This window comes from Saccopteryx leptura, chromosome 4 (assembly GCF_036850995.1).
Source record: "Saccopteryx leptura isolate mSacLep1 chromosome 4, mSacLep1_pri_phased_curated, whole genome shotgun sequence".
NCBI lineage: Eukaryota > Metazoa > Chordata > Mammalia > Chiroptera > Emballonuridae > Saccopteryx > Saccopteryx leptura.
The window spans coordinates 177,162,593-177,183,776 of record NC_089506.1 but is presented as its reverse complement, the minus strand read 5'-3'; the positions used below and the strand labels follow the sequence as shown (position 1 = coordinate 177,183,776).

The 21,184-nt window shown below is 34.4% G+C and overlaps 2 protein-coding genes across 2 annotated transcripts in view; both read right to left on the bottom strand.

The window, feature by feature from the left end:
• Positions 1-11,172, bottom strand: part of LOC136403400 (dmX-like protein 1) — a 120,986-nt gene extending 109,814 nt beyond the window's left edge. The window contains 5 exon segments of the mRNA XM_066382073.1: positions 1,038-1,206; positions 2,383-2,572; positions 6,459-6,637; positions 7,983-8,049; positions 11,112-11,172. Coding sequence (XP_066238170.1) covers positions 1,038-1,206; positions 2,383-2,572; positions 6,459-6,637; positions 7,983-8,027 — 583 coding nt within the window. The 5' untranslated portion in view covers positions 8,028-8,049; positions 11,112-11,172.
• The window catches only part of LOC136404285 (dmX-like protein 1), a 28,433-nt gene continuing 18,356 nt past the window's right edge, over positions 11,108-21,184 (bottom strand). Inside the window, exons 3-5 of the mRNA XM_066383646.1 lie at positions 20,266-20,337; positions 17,001-17,079; positions 11,108-11,244 (exon numbers count right to left, since the gene is read on the bottom strand). Of these exons, the coding sequence (XP_066239743.1) occupies positions 11,108-11,244; positions 17,001-17,079; positions 20,266-20,337 (288 nt within the window). The remainder of the gene's footprint in view (positions 11,245-17,000; positions 17,080-20,265; positions 20,338-21,184) is intronic.

The following is a 21,184-nucleotide window of genomic DNA, read 5'->3' as shown; positions in this document are numbered from 1 at the left end:
GATTAATGCTTATCTTCTGGGGAGAAGTAGGGTGCGAGAAAGATGAAAAAGGCTTTTACTATTCATTTTCTATACAGATGGCATTAATGATAGGCAAATACTGTTTTAATTTTTTCCCAGTAATATTCTATGGTTCTACTTTAAATGTACCAGCTATGATCAGTTGGGGCTTATTTATTTATTTATTTATTTTATTTTTATTTATTTATTCATTCATTTTAGAGAGGAGAGTGAGAATGAGAGAGAGAAAGAGAGAGAGAGAGAGAGAGAGAGAAAGGGTGGAGGAGTAGGAAGCATCAATTCCCATATGTGCCTTGACCAGACAAGTGCAGGGTTTTGAACCGGCAACCTCAGCATTCCAGATCACGCTGGAAACGGGGAGGCAGTCAGACAGACTCCCGCATGCGCCCGACCGGGATCCACTCGGCATGCCCACCAGGGGGCGATGCTCTGCCCATCAGGGGGCATTGCTCTGTTGCGACCAGAGCCATTCTAGTGCCTGAGGCAGAGGCTATGGAGCCGTCCTCAGCACTCAGGCCAAGTTTGCTCCCATGAAGCCTTGGCTGTAGGAGGGAAAGAGAGAAATAGAAAGAAAGGAGAGGGGGAAGGGGGAAGAAGCAGATGGGCGCTTCTCCTGTGTGCCCTGACTAGGAATGGAACCGGGGACTTCCACACGCTGGGCCAATGCTCTACCGCTGAGCCAACCAGCCAGGGCTCTACCACATTGGTTTTAACAACTACACAATAATTATAAAATCCTAATCTGTGATAAGTATTAACTCTAATCTCAATTTGTGAATACATTAATAAAGTATCTCAATGGCTTATCAAGATCTTAAATCACAAACCATATATAGCCTTAAGGAACAAAGAAATAAACAAAAGTCTCATTTTGTGTAGCTAGTGAGTTGGCTATAATGAAAAATTAACAAAGAAAGTCACCTCCAATTTTTTTACCTATTTAAAACTAAAAAAATAACTTATTATCAAATCAATCTACTCAATTCCAAAAACCTTTTTTGAACAGTGCTCATTACCCGTGGCAGGGTTGATGCTGGCTGCGATATGAAAGTGGCAAAGTGCATTAGCATGCAGCGGAGCGTTCCTGTGGACGTGATGTGGGTCCTGCTGATGCGGCAGGTATCCGGTGTGTGCTACAAAGGCCAGAGATCTCCTCCGACCTCTACGGAAATGTCTCAGATTGACCTGTGTGAATAACAAAGTAAAACTAATGCCTATACTGTCATAAGGACATATGCATAAGCTATACAGTATTGTTAGACATTACAGATATTCTATTTCAGATGAGTTTATATGTACAAATAGCTTTCAGTAGTTTTGTATAGCAAATTTGAAACCTAAAGAAGCTTAGAACTTAAACTGACCAACTCTGAAATATCGCACAATACATTACAATTTTATTTGGTTTTATTTCCTGATAATTAATTTTCTGAACTTAAAGTTTTGGTTTTACAATAATGTGTCTGTGGACAATGACGTCTCTATGTATACTGTTTTCTTTGTATCCATGGCTTACTCCCTATGACCACAAAGCACTGGATAATATTACCATAATAAATTAGGGTGGTATTTCATAATTTACAAAGCATTTTCAGATAATCTCATTTGATCCACTGCATAAGGGTCCAGGCAGACATCGCAAATATTGTTATTCTCATTCTTCAGATAAAATAGTTTATACAGAATTCAAGGTCTAAAAGTAGACAGATTCCTAACTGTTGAGTCTCCATGTATTATATATTTAATAATATTCTGAGTCATTAGAACACTATTGTAATTCAAAAGTTGTTCCATAATCATAGCATTCAAAGATAAATCATTTTTAGACCACTTCCTGTTTTTAGTGTTAATAAAAAGAATCTGCATTACTAGTCTATGTTCAATTAGTACAAACATCAAAAATTGACTTTTACTTTCTACACTACTTAGTAAAATAAATACTTCCAGTTTTGAGAGGTTCTAAAGATAATCGTAGAATAGAATCTGACAAAACTACTCTAATCATTCCTGTAATTAAGACAGGACAAAACACCCAAATTCTAAAGAAAATAAATAATTTTAAAGTCACACCTTTGCTTCCTCAGACTTTGTTATTTTAGCTAAGATAAGTGTAAGCATCCTTTTCTTATAATCAGTTAAACTAAGATTAACTTCATAATTATAATGGTTGTTTACTGTAAACAAAATCCTTAAGGACATGTTTTAAACAAAATAAAACTGAAAATTTTCTGAGATTTTTCTAAGACATTTTTTTATAACTATCCATATGACTGAATATTATGACCAATATTACAAAAAGGCAATTCTATGTACAAAATGTTTTAAAATTTGTAGGAAATAAGATCTAGCGAGAACACTCACATCTAAAGTATTTTGAACTCGTTCTTTACTGGAAGCGTTTCTCTCCAAGTTATTTGTTAAATTAATTGGTTCGGTCCAATGGTTGATGTCACCTCCATGTAGTAAACAATCATTTGGTAAAAATGTCTCTACCCAAAGACGACACACATTATCTTTGCAGCAAGTCAACAGTACATTACATACAGAAGCCCTAAGAAATAAATATTTTAGAGGCAAAAATATAAATTCACACAGTATCACATTCTACAATGTTTCTATTATAATGCACACACACAGCTAAAGTACCAATGAAGAAAATATCAATGCACAAGTATGGAATATTTTTAGTCAAAATTACAACTGAGTAGGTATTTGATTTTATCGCAACAAATGCTTGCTAACCTATTTCTTTTCTGCCTAGAATTTGGTAATTCTTTTTTCAATAATCTAAGATTCTCCTTATTGCTAAAGAATAAAGACTGGAATCGTGCCATAATCCCTCAGTTAAAAAGAAAAACACCCAATTACATCTATTAAAATTTTTAAATTTTCTGATCTACTCAGTGAATGGTTATTTGAAATACTTCATAATGATTCATTTTTACTTCCTGTACAGGCACATGCACATTGGTAATTAACAGGCTACATTAACTAGTACACTTATTCCCTTGCCTAACATACATGCTGAAAGCAGTCAAGTGTAAGAACAGAAAATTAATGAGGAAAGACGTACAGCCACCTCCTCCCTGAATCATTCCTGATTGTCAGTGAATTTACTGTCTTGCCACCCCACAAAATAAAAGCAAAACTAACTGCACATATATTAATAAGCATTTGATGCTTATGGAAGCATCAAAATATAAGGTTGAAACCCCATCAACAAAAACTACCTCCTATTGGGACACTCTGAAACTTTAGAAAAAAAGAGTCCCAATATCCTGTAATAGACACTCTTTCAAACATATTTGTTTAAAAACAATCAGTAGAAGACTTCTATCAAGTAACTCAGTACGTTAAACTAAATAAAAAGAAATAAAAATATTCTGTAGCAGTCGCTTTGTTAAATATGTCTACCTGATCATAAAAGAACTATAGCAAAGGGGAAGAAAAGGGAGACAGCATGTTTTGTCTTGGTTGCTCTTCCCTTCAGCTTTCCTCCTCTATTCTCTCATCTGTCTCCTTCCTGCCCTCTTCCTTCCCTTCTCTGTCTACTCTTCTTTCTCCCTTGCCACCCACTCCCTGGGCTTCTCCCCTTCAATTCTCAGCTTCTCCTCTCCAGACTAACCTTCCTTGCTATCTCTCTGCCTTCTTTCCCTTTACCTCTCCCCGCTTCCTACTCCTTCCTTCCTTTTCAAACAATTTCTTCTTTCCCCCTCCTCCTTCCTCTCCCTCCTCCTTCATTTTTTTCTCCCTCTTTTTTTTTCCCTCTAGTCCCCTATGCCCTTCTTCTATCCCCCCCCTTCCTTCTCTGTTTCTCTATAATACATTCACACACAGGCAGTGGCAATGAGATCAAGAGTAAACAAACAGAAACAGAAGAAAATATATCAAAAGGAAATATGGAAAGTTCACGGTTCATAGTGCCAATCGGTAGTGCCAACTGGCAGAATGGAAAGGCTTACCAAGGAAAAGCAGAATGTAGGAGACTAAAGGGCTAAATAGACAGCAGTCAGAAAAGGCATAAGAACTTAGGCAAGGGCAGCAAATTAAGCAAGAAAAGTACACAACTCAGAAGCAAGAAGAGGGCTTTGACCCTGAATGGGTGACCCCATGTGATTTTCCTCACCTTACAGGATAGCTAACCTTACAGACAGTCAGTGTAAACAGTTGGCAGGTAATATATAGGCAGAGCATGTAAGAAACACTCTGATCTGTTTGAGGCATTTCTCTGGCAAAATCCTCCTTCCTCACTTCTTCATTAGGATATCTATCAATAATTCTTTCATCAATGGCATATCATACTCAGGTATAGCCAAAAAATAAAATAAATTAAAAGCTATAACCTTATAGAAGGCAACCATGTTATGGGTGTATCACCCCACCTATTTTGATGTAACAACAGGATAACACAGTTTGAAACTAGTTATCTACACTAATTTTTGGAGGTCTCTAGAGGATATAATCAAATCTCCCAATCTGTCCTACATTTATCAATTTTTTAATTAGTAAAGAAGTATATGCTTATGACAAACACCTCCCCATTATTCTCTCAAGCCAGCAGTCCCTTGCATACTATTACCATTTGGTTGAGTATCTTAATTTTATGTGAAAAACAAACTTCCCATATTACCCAGAGAAGATGCCATATCTTTGATGGGATGTCGCTCATTCTCATAAGAAAGTAACAAAAATGAAAATGAGAGAGCTCAGGGAGATTAGCTGGTCTTAAATGACATAGATCCAAAGGTAAATTTCTGGAGACCTCTAAAAGATGCCATAACTAACAGAAAATTATAATTATATATCACAGCTCCCTATGATGCAAAATTTAGTTGTTAAGAGCTCTTGGGGCCTTTTTGCCAACACTGAGTGAACTAGGTTAGGAGCAGACCTCACTTCTCCTAAAAGATACAATATTTTTAAGCCTCTTTTTTTAGAAGGCTGGTAGCCTAAGCATCAGTGAATGAAAACAATTGGACATATTAGAAGAAATTAACCTGTGAATGATGTAATCTTTTAAAAGATACTTCTAAAAGGCTCACAGTTCATGATGATAGCTATTTTTACTGGGATGATTTACAACTTTTAAAGGAAGAGTTAACATATGCCACAGCTCAGTCTATTCTAAACACATTTTTACATGTGTGGGCAATGATCTTAGAGTTACTAAGCAATAGTTCTCAAAGTAAAGCTGGGATGAGGGGCTTTTGCTAACAATATAGGTTGTCTACAGCACTCTTCTTTAGCCCAAAGACTGACACATCCTCCTAACAACAGAAGCATTACTGTTCCCGGAGTATACTACTCATATTCTTTCCTATAATGGGGAGCTGGGGTAAGAATAATAACTGTCACACCAGAAAATAGCTCAAAAGCTAGGTAAAACAATAACAGATACATGTTATTATACATTTGTCCGTAGAATGCACAACATCAAGAGTGAACTGTAATGTAAACTATGGAATTTAGGTGATAATACTATGTTGATATAGGTTCATAAATTCTAACAAATGTGGAGAATGTTGACATAAGGGGAAGCTATGCATGTCTGAGAGCAAAGGATATATAGGAAATCTCTATACCCTCCCCTCCATTTTGCTATGGACCTTAAACTGATCTAAAGAAGTCTTAATATATATATATATATTGTAAATCTAGGTATATTCTGCTGCCTCAGAAGAACAAAACTGAAGCCAACAAATGGTCCAGGCACACTACCACAGATCAGTTTAGGACACTGCAGGTCACATAAAGGGAAAAACTGTACTGCTCCACGGTATGGTCAAGTTGAAAATGGCCATGTGAAAAAAAAAAGGGATTTCTATCTATACTTAAGTAATCTGTATAACTTACTAAGTACAGACAACAATTCAATGGGATATCAAGTCTTGTAAGTGCTACAGGGAAGAAAGGAAGTGCTTGTATATGCACGTATAGGTTAAACTAATACCTAGGTTCAGGGCATCTTAATGTATAACCCACTCTCTTTTCCTCAAAGATGTTGGATATAATTAAATAAATGTTTGAAGTCTCTTGCTATGTCCTCTCAATAAAGCTAGGGGTTGTTTGTTCTTGCTTTTTTTTAACCGGAGGAGATACACATAGACGGTACTAGATAAAGTAATGAAATTTGAAAAAGTCCATGCAAACAACAATATGGAGAATAAGTAAGGGATACAAGAATTGGAATCATAACACAGAGAAGAAAAAGATGCACAACTCTGTAGAAGTAAATTATTCTTTCACATGGCTTTCCTCTTAAATGTCAATCACAGCTGACCTGTGACCAGAAGTTTGCAAGTCAGGGACTATCTAATATTACTTGAATCTTCATAGGTAAAAGTCCTATACCTATGAATTTTCAAAGTAAGAAAAGTAGTCAAAGTCCCAAAGATGATGTTTTCTTAATACATGAGAAAAATTACTAATCCACTGACCTAGGCATATATTTGCTGGTTTTACGCCAGGAAAATCCATTTACAGCTCGAGGATGGGCCAGATATACAAAAGAAAAGTCAATTTCTCCTTGGGATTGTTTTTCTGAACTTTTATCTGGAGAGGTAACAGCTGTCCGCCAGTTTTCTACATTGTACCATACCTTTAAAAGACAGTCATCCTAAGAGAAAAAAACAAACAAACATGGAAAAACATCCACATCAGATTTAATGGTTAAGTTAAATAGCAAATGTAAGATTTTTCTCTCCAATCACAGAAACAGGGATGGGAAAAGGGGTTGAGCATGGAGGAACTGAAAGGAAAACCTCTGATTCTGATACTTTTCTATTAGCATTCCTTATTGTGCTCTGAGAATTAAAATGTGTGAATGCGTACATTATGCAAGGGTTGGTTCAAGGAAAATTCTAGTTACCATACAGTATGGAAAATGGAGTCATTCAGAAAAGACTGAAAGATAAGTTACGGGTTCTTTTTCCACTTACCCAAATATCAAATAAGAAAGCATTACCACTAACAGACTTACAAAGACTAATAATGTCTGAAAAGGGCAGTTTTCATGAATTATCACATGATGTACAAAGAAAATATCGAAGATGATAATAAGCATTTAAAAACTACTACTATATAAAATAACCTAAGTAAAATAAAAATTGCACCTCCTAAGCTGGGAAATAAGGGAACAAGAGAGATTAAAATGTACCAGGTTTTACTCTTAAGCCATAATTGCATTCCCACCTTTAAAGTCAATCAGAATAACAGCTCCACTCTCTCCTAAAAAAACCTCACTGAGGATTTAGAGTACGTATCTCATATCCTTAACCCGAGGAAGGCTTTGAGCAATGAGAACAGTAACTTCAGTTGTGCATTAACTGCTCTGTGAACCAATAATTAAAAATAAAACATTTTCAAGGAAATACATTATTCTAAAATCAATAGGTAATGACAAAGAAAATTATTACAAATGTCATTCTAGAAAGTCTGTAATTTCTTATATCTTAATCCTTAATATATGTCAGCTTAAAGATAATATAAATAGTGCAATAGTTCATTGATAGTATACTACATGCAAGACACCATGCCAATCACTTTACTTCTACTATCTAAATTAACCCTATGATGAATGATCTGAAGTAGAATTTTTTTATCCTCAGTTTATAAATGAGAACGCCAAAGCACAAAGGAATTAACTATACTGCTCACAAAAGTTAGAGGATATTTCAAAATGAATATGAAGCTATAAAATATCCCCTAATTTTTTGAGCAGTATATTTACCCAATATCAAAAAGCTGGTAAATGGCAGTTTTAATAACGACAGTTTACCTTTAAGTCTATGCTATTTCAATTATACCATACTGCCTTTTAATAAAGTCATATTGAACCAAATTTTACTATTTCACATTTTAAACAAAATATTTTCAACTTAAATAAAAAAATAAAACCGTCTAATTTTTTTGAAGTTTCAAATATATAAACACAATCTGTCAATAGCATTTTCATAAATTACCTTCCCAGCAGTGGCAAAAAATTCTCCATCTGGTGAAAATTTCATTAAATAAATTTGGGAAGCAGTTCTGTAAATTAAAGATATAAGGAATAATTATTAAGAAAAATTCAATGAGAAAGCAATATTACTCCATTAAACAATATTCAGCAATTTCTTCAAATAATAAAATTTTTGATAATACAAGTTTTACACTTACTTTTAAGTATAGCTCATAATTATAAATTTAAAAATATAACTTTAAATTAAATATGAAGATTATTTTTATGTAAAAATATTCATGTATAAGAATCATGCAAAGAACAACTTATCAGTCTTTAAAATTTAAGAGTCATAGCTCTCATTACCTCAGAATGTGAAAGAATGGTTATATTTTTAATCTGGATATCTGATTTCCAGAACCGTAAATAATCTGTATTCCAAAATACATTTTCATGGACAAACTAATATTTTAAAAAGCATTCTGCTTTATGGTAGCATGTGACTAAATACAGATTACGTGTGGGTTAGTGACCGTCAGGGACTGAGCCTTCCAGCTTCACCTATATACTTGGTGAGGACTTGCTCTTCTTCTCCAAGGAGTTTTGGCTCCTTTCTGTTCACAGCCTTTCCCTTTGGCTACTCATAAATGTTGATCTCAAGACTCTCACTATCTTTGCCTTCCTTTCCTTATCCAAGTTCATGCTTAGATGCATCCTACAATTATTTGTAAAGCAGGCCAGAGATTAATTCAGTCACAGTTCATTCCAAATACAAATATTTTTTCCTGACTTTAAATGTAACAAATACATACTATAAAATATTGATACAGATGAATAAGAAAAAAATAAAACCATCTTTAGTTTCACCGATACCATGACACCAATTCTCAGGCAAAACCACACTTAATATTTTAATATAAAGATTTCCAGATGCATCTGTCTGCTCTTCCTCTCTATTTCCTATGGGAGGGTGTGGGGGAAGAGGGTATAGAAACTGAGGCCACATCAACAGTTTGCTTTGCAACATTTACTTATTTAAAGATACATTATGGCCTGACCAGGTGGTGCCGCAGTGGATAGAGCGTCAGACTGGGACGCAGAGGACCCAGATTTGAGACCCCAAGGTCACTGGCTTGAGCATGGGCTCACCAGGTGTAGCTCAGGGTTGCTGGCTTGAGTGTGGAATCACAGACATGACCCCATGGTCACTGACTTGCGCCCAAATGTCACTGGCTTGAAGCCTAAGGTCACTGGCTTGAGCCCAAGGTTGCTGGCTTGAGCAAGGGGTCACTTGTTTTGCTGCAGCCCCCCGTCAAGGCACATATGAGAAAGCAATCAATGAACAACTAAGGGAGACTAAGGAGCCGCAATGAAGAATTGATGCTTCTCATCTCTCCTTCCTGCCTGACTGTCCCTATCTGTCCCTCACCCTCTCTCTCTCTCTCTGTGACACACAGACACACAAAAGATATATTATGAAGTTTTATGTATCAATATGTGTAGACCTCCATTATTTTATTGACCCACGCTCAGAGCCAATAACCTTGGGGTTTCAAACCAGCAACTTCAGTGTTCCAGGCCAATGCTTTATCTACTGTGGTACCACTGGTCAGGCTTCATTTCTTGATATAAAGTGAGATCAACTCTTAATATGCTTATGATTCATATGTATTACCATTTAAAATATTTCTCTTCATTGTCCATTGCTGTTCACTATTGAGATATCTGTTTCTTTTCTAAGACTTTTGTTTAAAAAAGGCATTAACCCAAAATTGCAAATATTTCCTCTCAATTTTTTGGTTTTTTCCCTTTATGGTCATTTTGATTTACAGAAACTTTTTATTAGTATAGAAAAATGATCAAGTTTTTCCTTTCCTTTCCTTTCAGTTTCTAGTTTTGGTGTCATACTTAAGTCTTTCCCTGACTCTAAAGCAGCACTTTTTATTCCATTACAATAGAACATAAATGACAAATGTTAGCCATATATGTAAACTTCCTAGTAGCCACATTTTAATATAAAAAGAAACAGGTGTGAAATTAATTTTTTAAGCTAAAATAGATGTCAAAAATATTATCATTTCAACATGTAGTCAATAAATAATAGAATATTTTACACACTTTGTGCTAAGTTTTTGAAATCCAGTGTGTATTTCATACTTATAAAATATCTCAATTTTGGGTTAGCTGCATCTCAAGTATTCAACAGTGATATATGGCTAGTTGCTATCAATACTGGATATTCACCTATATTTCTAATATTTGTTTCATTGTATAGAAATTCAATTTGTCCTTCCTTTGAAATTTATTTTGGTGTCAGATATAACACAGACTCTAACTTCATTTTCACATCCATAGAGCTAGCCAATTTGCCCACTGATGTAAAATACCACCTTATATATCAAATCTCCATGTATATAACTGTGTCTAACCCTGAACCCCAAACTGTCTGTTCATTTTTTTCCTCTCCTCATATTTATTTTTTTATCTATAAATATTTTAAATTCTTTTTAATTGAATGAGGGTGACAGTGGTTAATAAAATTATACAGGTGTACAATTCTATAATACATGATCTATATTCTGTTGTGTACTCATCACCCCACGTCACGTCTCCTTCCATCACCACTGATCTCCCCTCACCCTCTCTACCTCTCCTGCCTTCACTCTTGTAATCATCACACTGCTCTGGGTCTGAGTTGTTTCTTTTCCTTTGCTCAATCTGTCTACTCATATCAATAACAAATTGTTTAGAACTTTGGTTAAAAGAGAAATTACAATGGGATTTTGACTAAAATTATGTTTAATATACAGATTACTTAGGGAAAAATATACCTCTTCACAATAGAAAAATTTTCATTCAAAAGCATAAGTGTCTCTCTCCTTTTGTATAAATTAGCAAGTTCTATTTAATAATCTTCATATAGGCCTTACACATTTCTTTCGTTTCTTTGTAATTGTTTTATTCAACAAGTAAAAACAAATAAATCTGTAGAACACAGGCAATGGTAAATCCTCTGTATATAGGAAAAGTCATATCACAGAATAAAAAATAATACTTTTTACGTCAGTGTGGTTTTACAAAACTAAAATGCATTTATAATAAAACCACATGGAACAGGCTTGTTGGTTTTATCCCCTAGTTAATTGCTTACTTGCAATGCCAAATGCATCTCCAATCTCCGAAGTTAAGATCTGCTTTATCCAGATTTCCATCTTCAGTCGGCTTCTCCAAGTTGGAATTAGACCAGAGTTGCAAACAGCTAGAACCAGTTAAAAGACGATTGCCTAAAAATATATATGTTATTCACCACTTATTATTTAAATATTTAGTGAGTTACGTACTCAATAGTTTCATATAATACTATAAAGATAAAAACAACTTCTAAAAAGTCAAATAACAAGATTAGACGGAAGGGGGAATAAAGTTGTATTTTAATTTTGTTGAAACAACTTGGGAAAAAACAAGATTTTATAATCTCTCATTCAACAAATATTTAATGAACATCTTCTCTGTACCAGACACTGCCAGGCACAAAGGATGCCATGACGAATGTAACACTGTTGTTTTCATAATGAGTTTACCTTATGTAAAGAAATACTATGAACAGAGGCATGAAGACATGCAAATTCAAATATATGCCCAAGAATGGCTTGACTGGAAAAATAAATAAGGTTGGGAAAAAAATCTGAAGACAGATTATGAAACATTTCTGATGCTCATAAGGAGTTTGGAATTTGTTGTAGGTACATGGAATTAAAGGTTTTTAAGTGGGGGGAGGGAGTTTACATAAGTGGATCTGTATTTTAGAACAAGGGGTCTCAACTGGGGTGAGGGGTATCAACAGAGATACTTAACAAGGCCTGTGAACCTCCCTTCAATAAGATATGCAAAAGTTACATGTACAGTATGTGCATTTTTCTAGAGAGACAGTCCATAATTTTCACCATACTTTCAAAGATTCCAGTACACAAAGAAGGGTAAAGATCCATTTTAGAAAGGAACTCTAGTGATAGACAAGATTAGAGAAAACATAAGACAGAGAAACGTGGTTAATTGTAATAATACTGATAGAAAATCATGAGAATCTAAATCAAACATTAAAGTACTAAGCAAGGATTTGAAAGCCATTTCAAAAGCAGAATTTTCAAAGCTTAACACCAACTAAAAAACAGGAATAGACAATAGGTTTCAAGGACATATTTCAGCTTTATGACTTAGGTAACTGAGTAGAATGCTGTGCTATCATCCAAACAAACAAACAAAAAAGATAAAGAAAGAGATGCAATTTTGGCCAAAATGCTGATAATAAATAAAGCATTCATCTTGGCAATTACGGCCTATACATTGGTGTCTCTCTGGAAATACATTTTATTTCAAAAGGAAAGTGGGTCTCTGGCAAAACATAGATGTTAGGTCAAAAACCCTTGTGTCTAATTCTCAAATAAATCACTTAATTAGCATGTGAACTGGATCTAGTTGGGCAGCTTTTGAGTTTCAATTTTCTCATCTATAAAATTAAAAATCTGTAGAGTTGTGGTAAGGATTACCTATAAAATGTATAATGTATTTAGCACAGGCTTGACACTTAGCAGAAGCTCAATAAACAGTAACAACTAGGGGAAAAGTCTCACAGGCAGATAAAAATAGCACAGAAAGTATTAATGAGACTTTCCATTTAAATATGATTACTATTCCACTGTTTAGCTTACCAACAGACACAAGTTTTCTTTTTGAGATATAGTTGGCAATAACATTATATTAGTTTCAGGTATGTAACATAATGATTAAATAGTTATATATATTGTGAAATGATCACAATAAATCTAGCTTACATCCATCACTACACATGGTTACGACTTTTTTCGTTATAACAACTTTTGAGATCTATTCTCCTAGTAACTTGCAAATAAACAATACAGTAGTATTAATTATAGTCACTGTGCTGGATATTATATCCCCAGGACTTATTTCTTTTATAACTGGACATTAATGCCTTTTGACCACCCTAACGTAGTTTGGCCACTATCTACTTCCTATCTCTGAAAACTACCAAGCTGTTCTGTGTATTTCTTGGTTCAGTTTTTACAAGTTTTCTTTAACATAAATAGAAAATAAAATAATTCCATGAAAGATTAAGAATTTACTACAGAATACAAAATAATTAATACCTGGTATAGAATGAAACAAAAGTAGGTAAGGTATGGTATAAAATATATTGATTTGAACACAAAGGGCAGAGGTGTGGATATAATAAAAGGAAGAAAAAACATAAAAACCTACAACTGAAAGTTATGATTTCAGCAAAATACAATAGTGGTTTCTGAGACAACGCAAAAAGCATTATAGTCAGATTAGTATCATCATTTGAAAAAGATTTCTTTATATCCCAGTACCTGGCACATAAATATGTAAATATTGATCAAAACCAAAAAACAAATATTTCAGGTAAGATATTTAAAATTATTTTTATAAATAACTACAAAGTTTACTAATAGCTCCCAAATATTTATTTCAGCTATAATGTATTCCTCAACAAATTCTAAATTTTAAACTTCTGTATGTTAAAAAGAAAAATAATAAACTTTTATGTGAATTTTAACTCAATCATAGTTAAAAAAGCAAATGGTCATGAGCTATTGTCAAGTCACTAGTAGATATATATATATATATATATATATATTTTTTTTTTTTTTTTTTTTTTTTTTTTAAACGGGGAGAGACAATCAGACAGACTCCCGCATGCGCCCGACTGGGATCCACCCGGCACGCCCACCAGGGGCGATGCTCTGCCCACCAGGGGGCGATGCTCTACCCCTCCGGGGAGTCGCTCTGCCGCGACCAGAGCCACTCTAGCGCCTGGGGCAGAGGCCAAGGAGCCATCCCCAGCGCCCGGGCCATCTTTGCTCCAATGGAGCCTTGGCTGCGGGAGGGGAAGAGAGAGACAGAGGAAGGAGGGGGGGTGGAGAAGCAAATGGGCGCTTCTCCTATGTGCCCTGGCGGGGAATCGAACCCGGGTCCCCCGCACGCCAGGCTGACGCTCTACCGCTGAGCCAACCGGCCAGGGCGATATATTAAAAATAAGTAATTACCTTTTAATACTACTCTGTAATGCCGATTTTAGAGGAATTTAACATTCATGCTATCCTCTAAAACCTTAGTACCAACAGACCATAGGTACAAAAATTATCACTCAATTCAAATATTAAGTGTTTTTATTGCAGTTAATATGATACTTCAAGTAACCAGTTTACTTGCTAACAATATTTCTATAGGATTTTATCATTTACCAAATACTTCCCTATGTAATGCCTTATTTGATCACTGAAAAACTATTATGTGAACTACATATTATCTTAATTTATGAATTAACCATTCTTGATCTATTAAGTAATCTGTTTATAATCACAAAACTATAGTCAAATATGTAACATTTATTGAGAGCTTAATATATCCTGGGTCCCTAAAGATAACTAAAATACTGAAACAAATAAATTTCATTCCTTGTCTAATGAAATAAAATAAAATGAACCATGTAAACAAATAATTACAACAGACTATAGTGTCATAACTTAGCAACTGTAAATTATCATGCAAATAGAACACTTGTGAGAGTAGAAGGTAACACATTTAATAATTAAATGAGAATAATAGGCATAAACTAGGACCTACGTCACCCTATCCACAATCACCCTATTTCAAAATCTACTAAATGCTGAATTCGAACCCAGCTCTGACCTCTTTTCTTTCTATGTATAAAATATACATGCAGGTTACCAGCTATTATACCTAAATCTTAAAATCTCATGAGAAGAAACATTTTAACACAATGTATGATTTTAAAATAAAAATCTCAAAGATAACCTCTTTTTTTGCCCAATGGGGTGGGGGGAGAGAGAAAGAAGAAGGGAGAGAGATGAGAAGCATCAACTCATAGTTGCATCACTTTCGCTATTCACTGACTGCTTCTCATACGTGCCTTGACCCTTTGTTTAAGCCAGCAACTTTGGGCTAGAGCCAGTGACCTTGAGCTTCCAGCCAGCAACCTTTGGGCTCAAACCAGTGACCATGGGATCATGTTGGTAATCCCATACTCAAGCCAGAGAAACCACACTCAAGCTGGAGAGCCCTCACTCAAGCCAGATGAGCCCATGCTCAAGCCGGAGACCTCATGGTTTCAAACTTGGGACCTCAGTATCCCTGCCACCACCAGCCAGGTGATAGTCTTCTCTTATAAAATTTCTGGCCCTGGCCGGTTGGCTCAGAGGTAGAACATTGACCTGGTATATGGAAGTCCCAGATTCCATTCCCAGTCAGGGCAGACAGGAGAGGCGATCATCTGCTTCTCTCCCTTCCTTTTCCCCTTCACCTTTTCTCTCCCTCTCTCTCTTCCCCTCCCACAGCCGTGGCTCAACTGATATAAGCGTGTTGGCCCCAGGCTCTGAGGATGGCTTCATGAATCCTCCACCTCAGGAGCTAAAAATGGTTGAGTTGCAAGCATCGGCCCCAGATGGGCAAAACATCAGCCTCAGATGGGCAGAGCATTGGCCCCCGATGGGGATCACCAGATGTATCCTAATCAGGGTGCATAGGGGAGTTTATTTCCCCTCCTCACACTTAAATTAATAATAATAATAAATTTTCAAAGGTTCTAAAATTTGTGTTATAACTTAACTTTCCTCAGATATTTCATCTACCGTATTAAAATTTAAACTATTTTTTCTACCTAAACTGATGACCTGGTTATGTTCCAAAGATAACTTCTTTCTCATATTCTAGATTAGCTATTTTCAAATGGTATGCCACAAGAAATTGTAAACCATGTAATACCTGACTAGTTAGGGGTACTGACCTTTTCCTTTTAAATTGTCAAATAAAAACATGACAATAGGCAATACCACAGGAGTGGTCTGGTGTGAATGAATCAAAATTATATCTTTTTTTTTTGTCTGATTGGCAAAAAATATATTTTGGTGTGCCACTGGATATTAGTAACTAGTTTATGTGTGCCGAGAGATGAAAAAGATTGAAAATCACTGTTGTAGACTCCAGTTTCTAACTCTCTACTGGACATTGCTATATGATATGAAAGCACTTCAAATTCCACACATGCAAACAAAACCTGTGTTCTACTCTAACTGTTGCATATTTACTCTCCTTCTTCTGGTGGTCATAGATATCTTCAAATTCATGTGAAATCCAGTTGTCAAGTAATGTCAATTTTATTGCTAAATGCATTTCATATTTGTGCACTCCTTCCTTTCATTATTCATTTAATGTTAATACCTACTATGTTAAAGGTACTGAAATAAGTTATTTCTCATTCAGACTACTGTAAAGACATACTTTCCAAAGGTAATTGTAACTATAAATAACATATTTACCCTCCCGTTCCTCTTGTCTCTAATTCTTCTAATTCACTGCTCACAGAAAACTCTTGTAGAACACTTGTCACTAGCCACTTTCAAAAACCAATTATATTATTAGACAACTAGAAAGAATTAGATTCAAATCCCTTACCATGACTTTAAGGCTTTCTACAATATGATGCAATCTTATCTCATCACCAGATTCACTTGTCTTAATGAATTACTAAAATCTATTATAATCTATCTTACACTTTCTTTGTGGCTCTGCTCATCGTGGTAAATTGGTGAAAATGGCTTTGGAAGGTTTTTAAATACAGAAATAGATAACTGGTACATAATACACACTAACTCTTCCTACAATTCCTCTTTTTCCCTTCTCACTATCCCCACCTTCACTGTTAAATCTATCTCTCTGAGGTTAAAAGCCTCCTCTTCAATCAAACTTTGTCCAGAAGAAATTAATGCCACCTTCTCAAAACAATAGGTATTCCTCCTATAGTTGGAAACTATTGCAGTGTATCTTCATTTTACCATAAGTTCGAAAAAAGTACAATTTTATTACTTTTTTGTTCCCCACAATCTCACACAAAGCAGAACTGTAAAACATAACAGTAAAAAAAGCAATAGCTAGGAAAGTGATATTTCATTTCAGTTAATTCTGCTTCTGTTCTTACCGGCGGGATGCCAAGTGATATTGTGTGCTATTGATTCCAAAAAAAACTGACCACTTTTCTGCCATTGACTATATACTTCCTAAAATTAAAATAAAATAAAAGGTTATTTATCCAATTATTATTGACACCTTTTGTCAAACAAATGTATATATTCAGTATAATTAATACTACATGCATTTTTTTTAGGTATAACTGACCATGCAGTCATGTTTAAGAAGAACAAAACATTTAATTCTGTCAAGAAAAATAAGAATATGTGGTAGAGGAGATTATTGAGAGACTATCCATCCCTGGAGGTCCAAAGTCTATTGTTAGTATATTTAAACAAATAATAAGTATATTCCACCTTAGGCAATATTCTTATTGACCTCAAACTTAACTTACAATTATTACTTATTATTACTGTTACAAAGATTTAATTTTAAATATGTCTGAGTTTCTGCTCCTTGAAGGTTTTCTTCTCTTTTAATAATGTTTTATCCTCACCTTATATGGTATGGTATGTGTGAAAACTCAGAAGAGATGGAATACTTCCATTATAATGTATAATTTAAGTCTTTTCATTCCTTAAAGGAATAGTTTTCAACTTTTTTATCTGAAAGCCAGTAAGAAATATATGTTGTATTGTGAACCAGTATATATATAATATACAAATCCAATCAGAAGTAATCTACCCTTATTATAAGTGATGCACTCTTAACATTTCTACTCTATTTAATTCTCCTTTATATTCAGGTTGTGGCCTACTAGGTTGATTTCACTGACCTCTAATAGATTGAGGCCCATAACACTTTCTTAATGTAGTGGTTCTCATACTTTAGTACAAGAATAACCTTAATGTTTATTAAAAATTCAAATTTCCTCCCCGGCCGAATAGCTTCATTGGTTGGAGCATTGTTCTGACACACCACTGGTATGGGTTTGATCCTCAATCAGGGCACATGCAAGGAGCAACCAATGAATGCATAAATAAGTGGAGCAACAAGTGGGTTTTATTTTCTCTCTCTCCCTCTTTCTCTAAAATCAGTAAATATGTTTTTAAAAATCTTTTTAAAAATTCAACTTTCCAAGACCTACTACTGTATGTCTAAAGGTTCAGGCTCAGAAGGTTCAAGACAAGGCCCCAGATTCTGCACTTTAAACAATATCCCAGATAATTCTGATACTGGTGGCCTGCAGCACATGATTTTTTATAACACTGCCTTGAAGAAATGGCTCTCAATCACAGTGTACATCAAAACCCTCTCTAGAACTAGATATACAGGTCCTAGACACAACCCCACACTCCAGATTTAGAAGTTCCCGGGGCAGGATCTGGACACATGCATCAACTAGTGATTCTGAAGAGGACCTCTTATAAAGAACCACCATCCTAAAAAAATATGCCAGAATGTACAAAGAAATGGAAATATCATATATATATTTTATGAGGATCTAAAGATTCTCTGAGTAGACCCTGGAATAAGAGATTTCGTGTGCCTTCCAAGTCTACGATTTCTCCATCTGAACAGGCTTTCTCTTTAGCTGTCAGGCTTTTTTTTTACCCTCTCTGCAAAGTTAGTGCTACCTACCAATAAATCAGGCTCTTTTTAATGAGTTGTTGACACTGTTATATTAAACAATCATATAACAAGAGTGAAGGGGCAAAAACTGAAAATCTCAATTCTACCCTTATTAATACAAGCATTTTAACATAATGCACAGATTTGTTAAAAATCAGTTCAGTTAATTTAATAAACATACTATTATTTGAAATATATTGTTCTGAGTGGAGCAACCACCTTTAAAATTTAGTTTCAGTACTGTCAATTACTAATTCATAATGCTGTAAGAGCTTCTAATATTGGATTCATTAAGTAATGTCTAAACACAAATAAAAAACAGGGGAGAATTGTGGCTTCCCCATCTATAAAATTTTAAAATGGGTATAAATCCAGAGAAAAATATTTTTCATTAATACAAGGTACAGAAAAGAAGGCTCACACTTAGGGATCAATAAAGCTGGTTTTATTCTTAGTTCTGTGGCTTATTGGTCAAGTCACATTTCTTTTTTGGATCTCTGAGGTCTTAATTATAAAAGAAAAAAATACAGCTACAAAACTAAGTCAAAGAAAATATGTAAGACACTAACGAGTGAAAACTATGAAAGATACATAAAAGTATGTCTATTATTAAAACACTGCTTTGTTCTTTAACATATTCTACACAATCTCTGACATCATGTCATCCTTACAATAGCTCATGAAGAATATGACAGTAACCAATCTCAGAATTCAGTTAAGAGTCTTCTAAAGCTCCTTGCTATTAGCTCAAACAGCTAAGCCGCAGCAGAAAATCCCCAATCCTCTGACCCCTAATAAAGTCTCTTTGCACCACACTTTACCGATCTTTTGTCACATGGTTTAAATCACTAGTTTTTAATTTTGTTATTGATTTTTTTTTTTTAGAAAGACAGAAACACTGATGATATGTTCCACTTATTTATGCATTCACTAGTTGATCCTTGTATGTGCCCTGACCGGGAAACAAACCTGCAACCCTGGTGTATTGGGACAGTGCTCCAACCAACTGAGCTACCTGGCTAGTGCTAAATTACCAATTTAATTTTCAGTGCAGATGTGGAGATGGGTAAAATAACCTGGTTTGTCTGTCATATTTAAAGACATTTAAACTGCTCAAGAAATCTACTATATAACCTCAATAATTATAAACTACCATTTAACCAGCTTTCAGAACTATTCCTGACTATAATTTCTTAAGACAGTTCACTGGCCTGTTAACCATAATATTACATGATATAATAAGTTCAAGAAAATAGTCCTAGAGGTATGGTAAGACTCTGCAGTTAAAACATGTAACTTTAAGAACAAAATACATAAGGCAGTAAATCTATGTGAAAGTAAATCGTAAAAGCAAAGAATAAAGTGCCACCTAAGACTGGACAATGGTGTTTGTACTAGCAGTAACTTTATCATAACTGCCAAAGAAAGTTGTGGACTCTTTAAATACAGAAAAAAAATGTCAGGAGCAAAAATAAATAAAAATATTGCAAGACAATTCATTAGCACAGTTTAGTTAAATTCTATTTCAATGAAAGATTTAAACATTTTTAACATGAAAGTGGCATTTAACATTTATTGTTAACTATAGTGTATAGTTTATACTAATTGATTTGATGATCATTCTGACTTTGTACTCTAAAAAATAACATCTTTTAATACTCAAGACATTTCGATTCCTAAAAGAAAAATGATAAGTTACTGACCAAATTTTTCTTTTGCTTCGGTAGGTTAACTGGTTCAAAAACAGAGATAACATTTCCATAGCATGCTGCAATCTTCAAAAAAAAAAATGAAAAAAAATTATGGCTATGTTAACTTACTTATAAATCAAAAGAGCAAAGGAAATTAATAGTATAACTTAAAAACTATGCCCACATGTGCAATTTCATTCACCAATACTTGAGAATGTCCGTTTTAGAGACCATCATATCTGGATCAGAATCCCAGTGCGTACTGTCTGTCACTTACTGTGTAACTAGCAAGTTAATCTCTCTGAACCTTAGTTTCTCTATCTATATTTATAAAATGTATAGTACTATCTTCCTAATAGAATTATTTTTAGGATTGAAAGAACATTTGTAAAACATCTTATATATTATTATAAGATACATAGTAAATGTTAATTCCATTCCTCACAGAAGAATATATAATGATGTATTCCTTGTCAAGTAGAACATTTGACAGGACTTAAAATCAGTTTTTAGCCTCAAAGTTCACAATTCTGTGAGTATATATTCAACTTTTTAAAAATAAAACTTAGATATGTTCCTTTGTGTACTCTCTAAGGCATGTATTTTTTTTTAATATTCTATTTTATTTGTGTATGTTTAAAATCGACCCTTTAAATCAATGGAGTATAATAACCCTTCCTGGCTCTGTTTTATTAGGTAGTTATTACTAATGTTTGAGTGAGTCACAAATGAAGAACACTGAAATATCAGAAAACAGATAAGACAGACCTACAGAAAGACAGATTCAATGAATAAGATTAAATGAATTAATTATTAAATGAATGAAAAAATAAGAATATATAATCTAGGGAAAGGGTAAGGAATGAAGATGTAACATACATATGGGGAAGAAAATCTTTCAATGGATATATATATATTTTTTTTTTTTTTT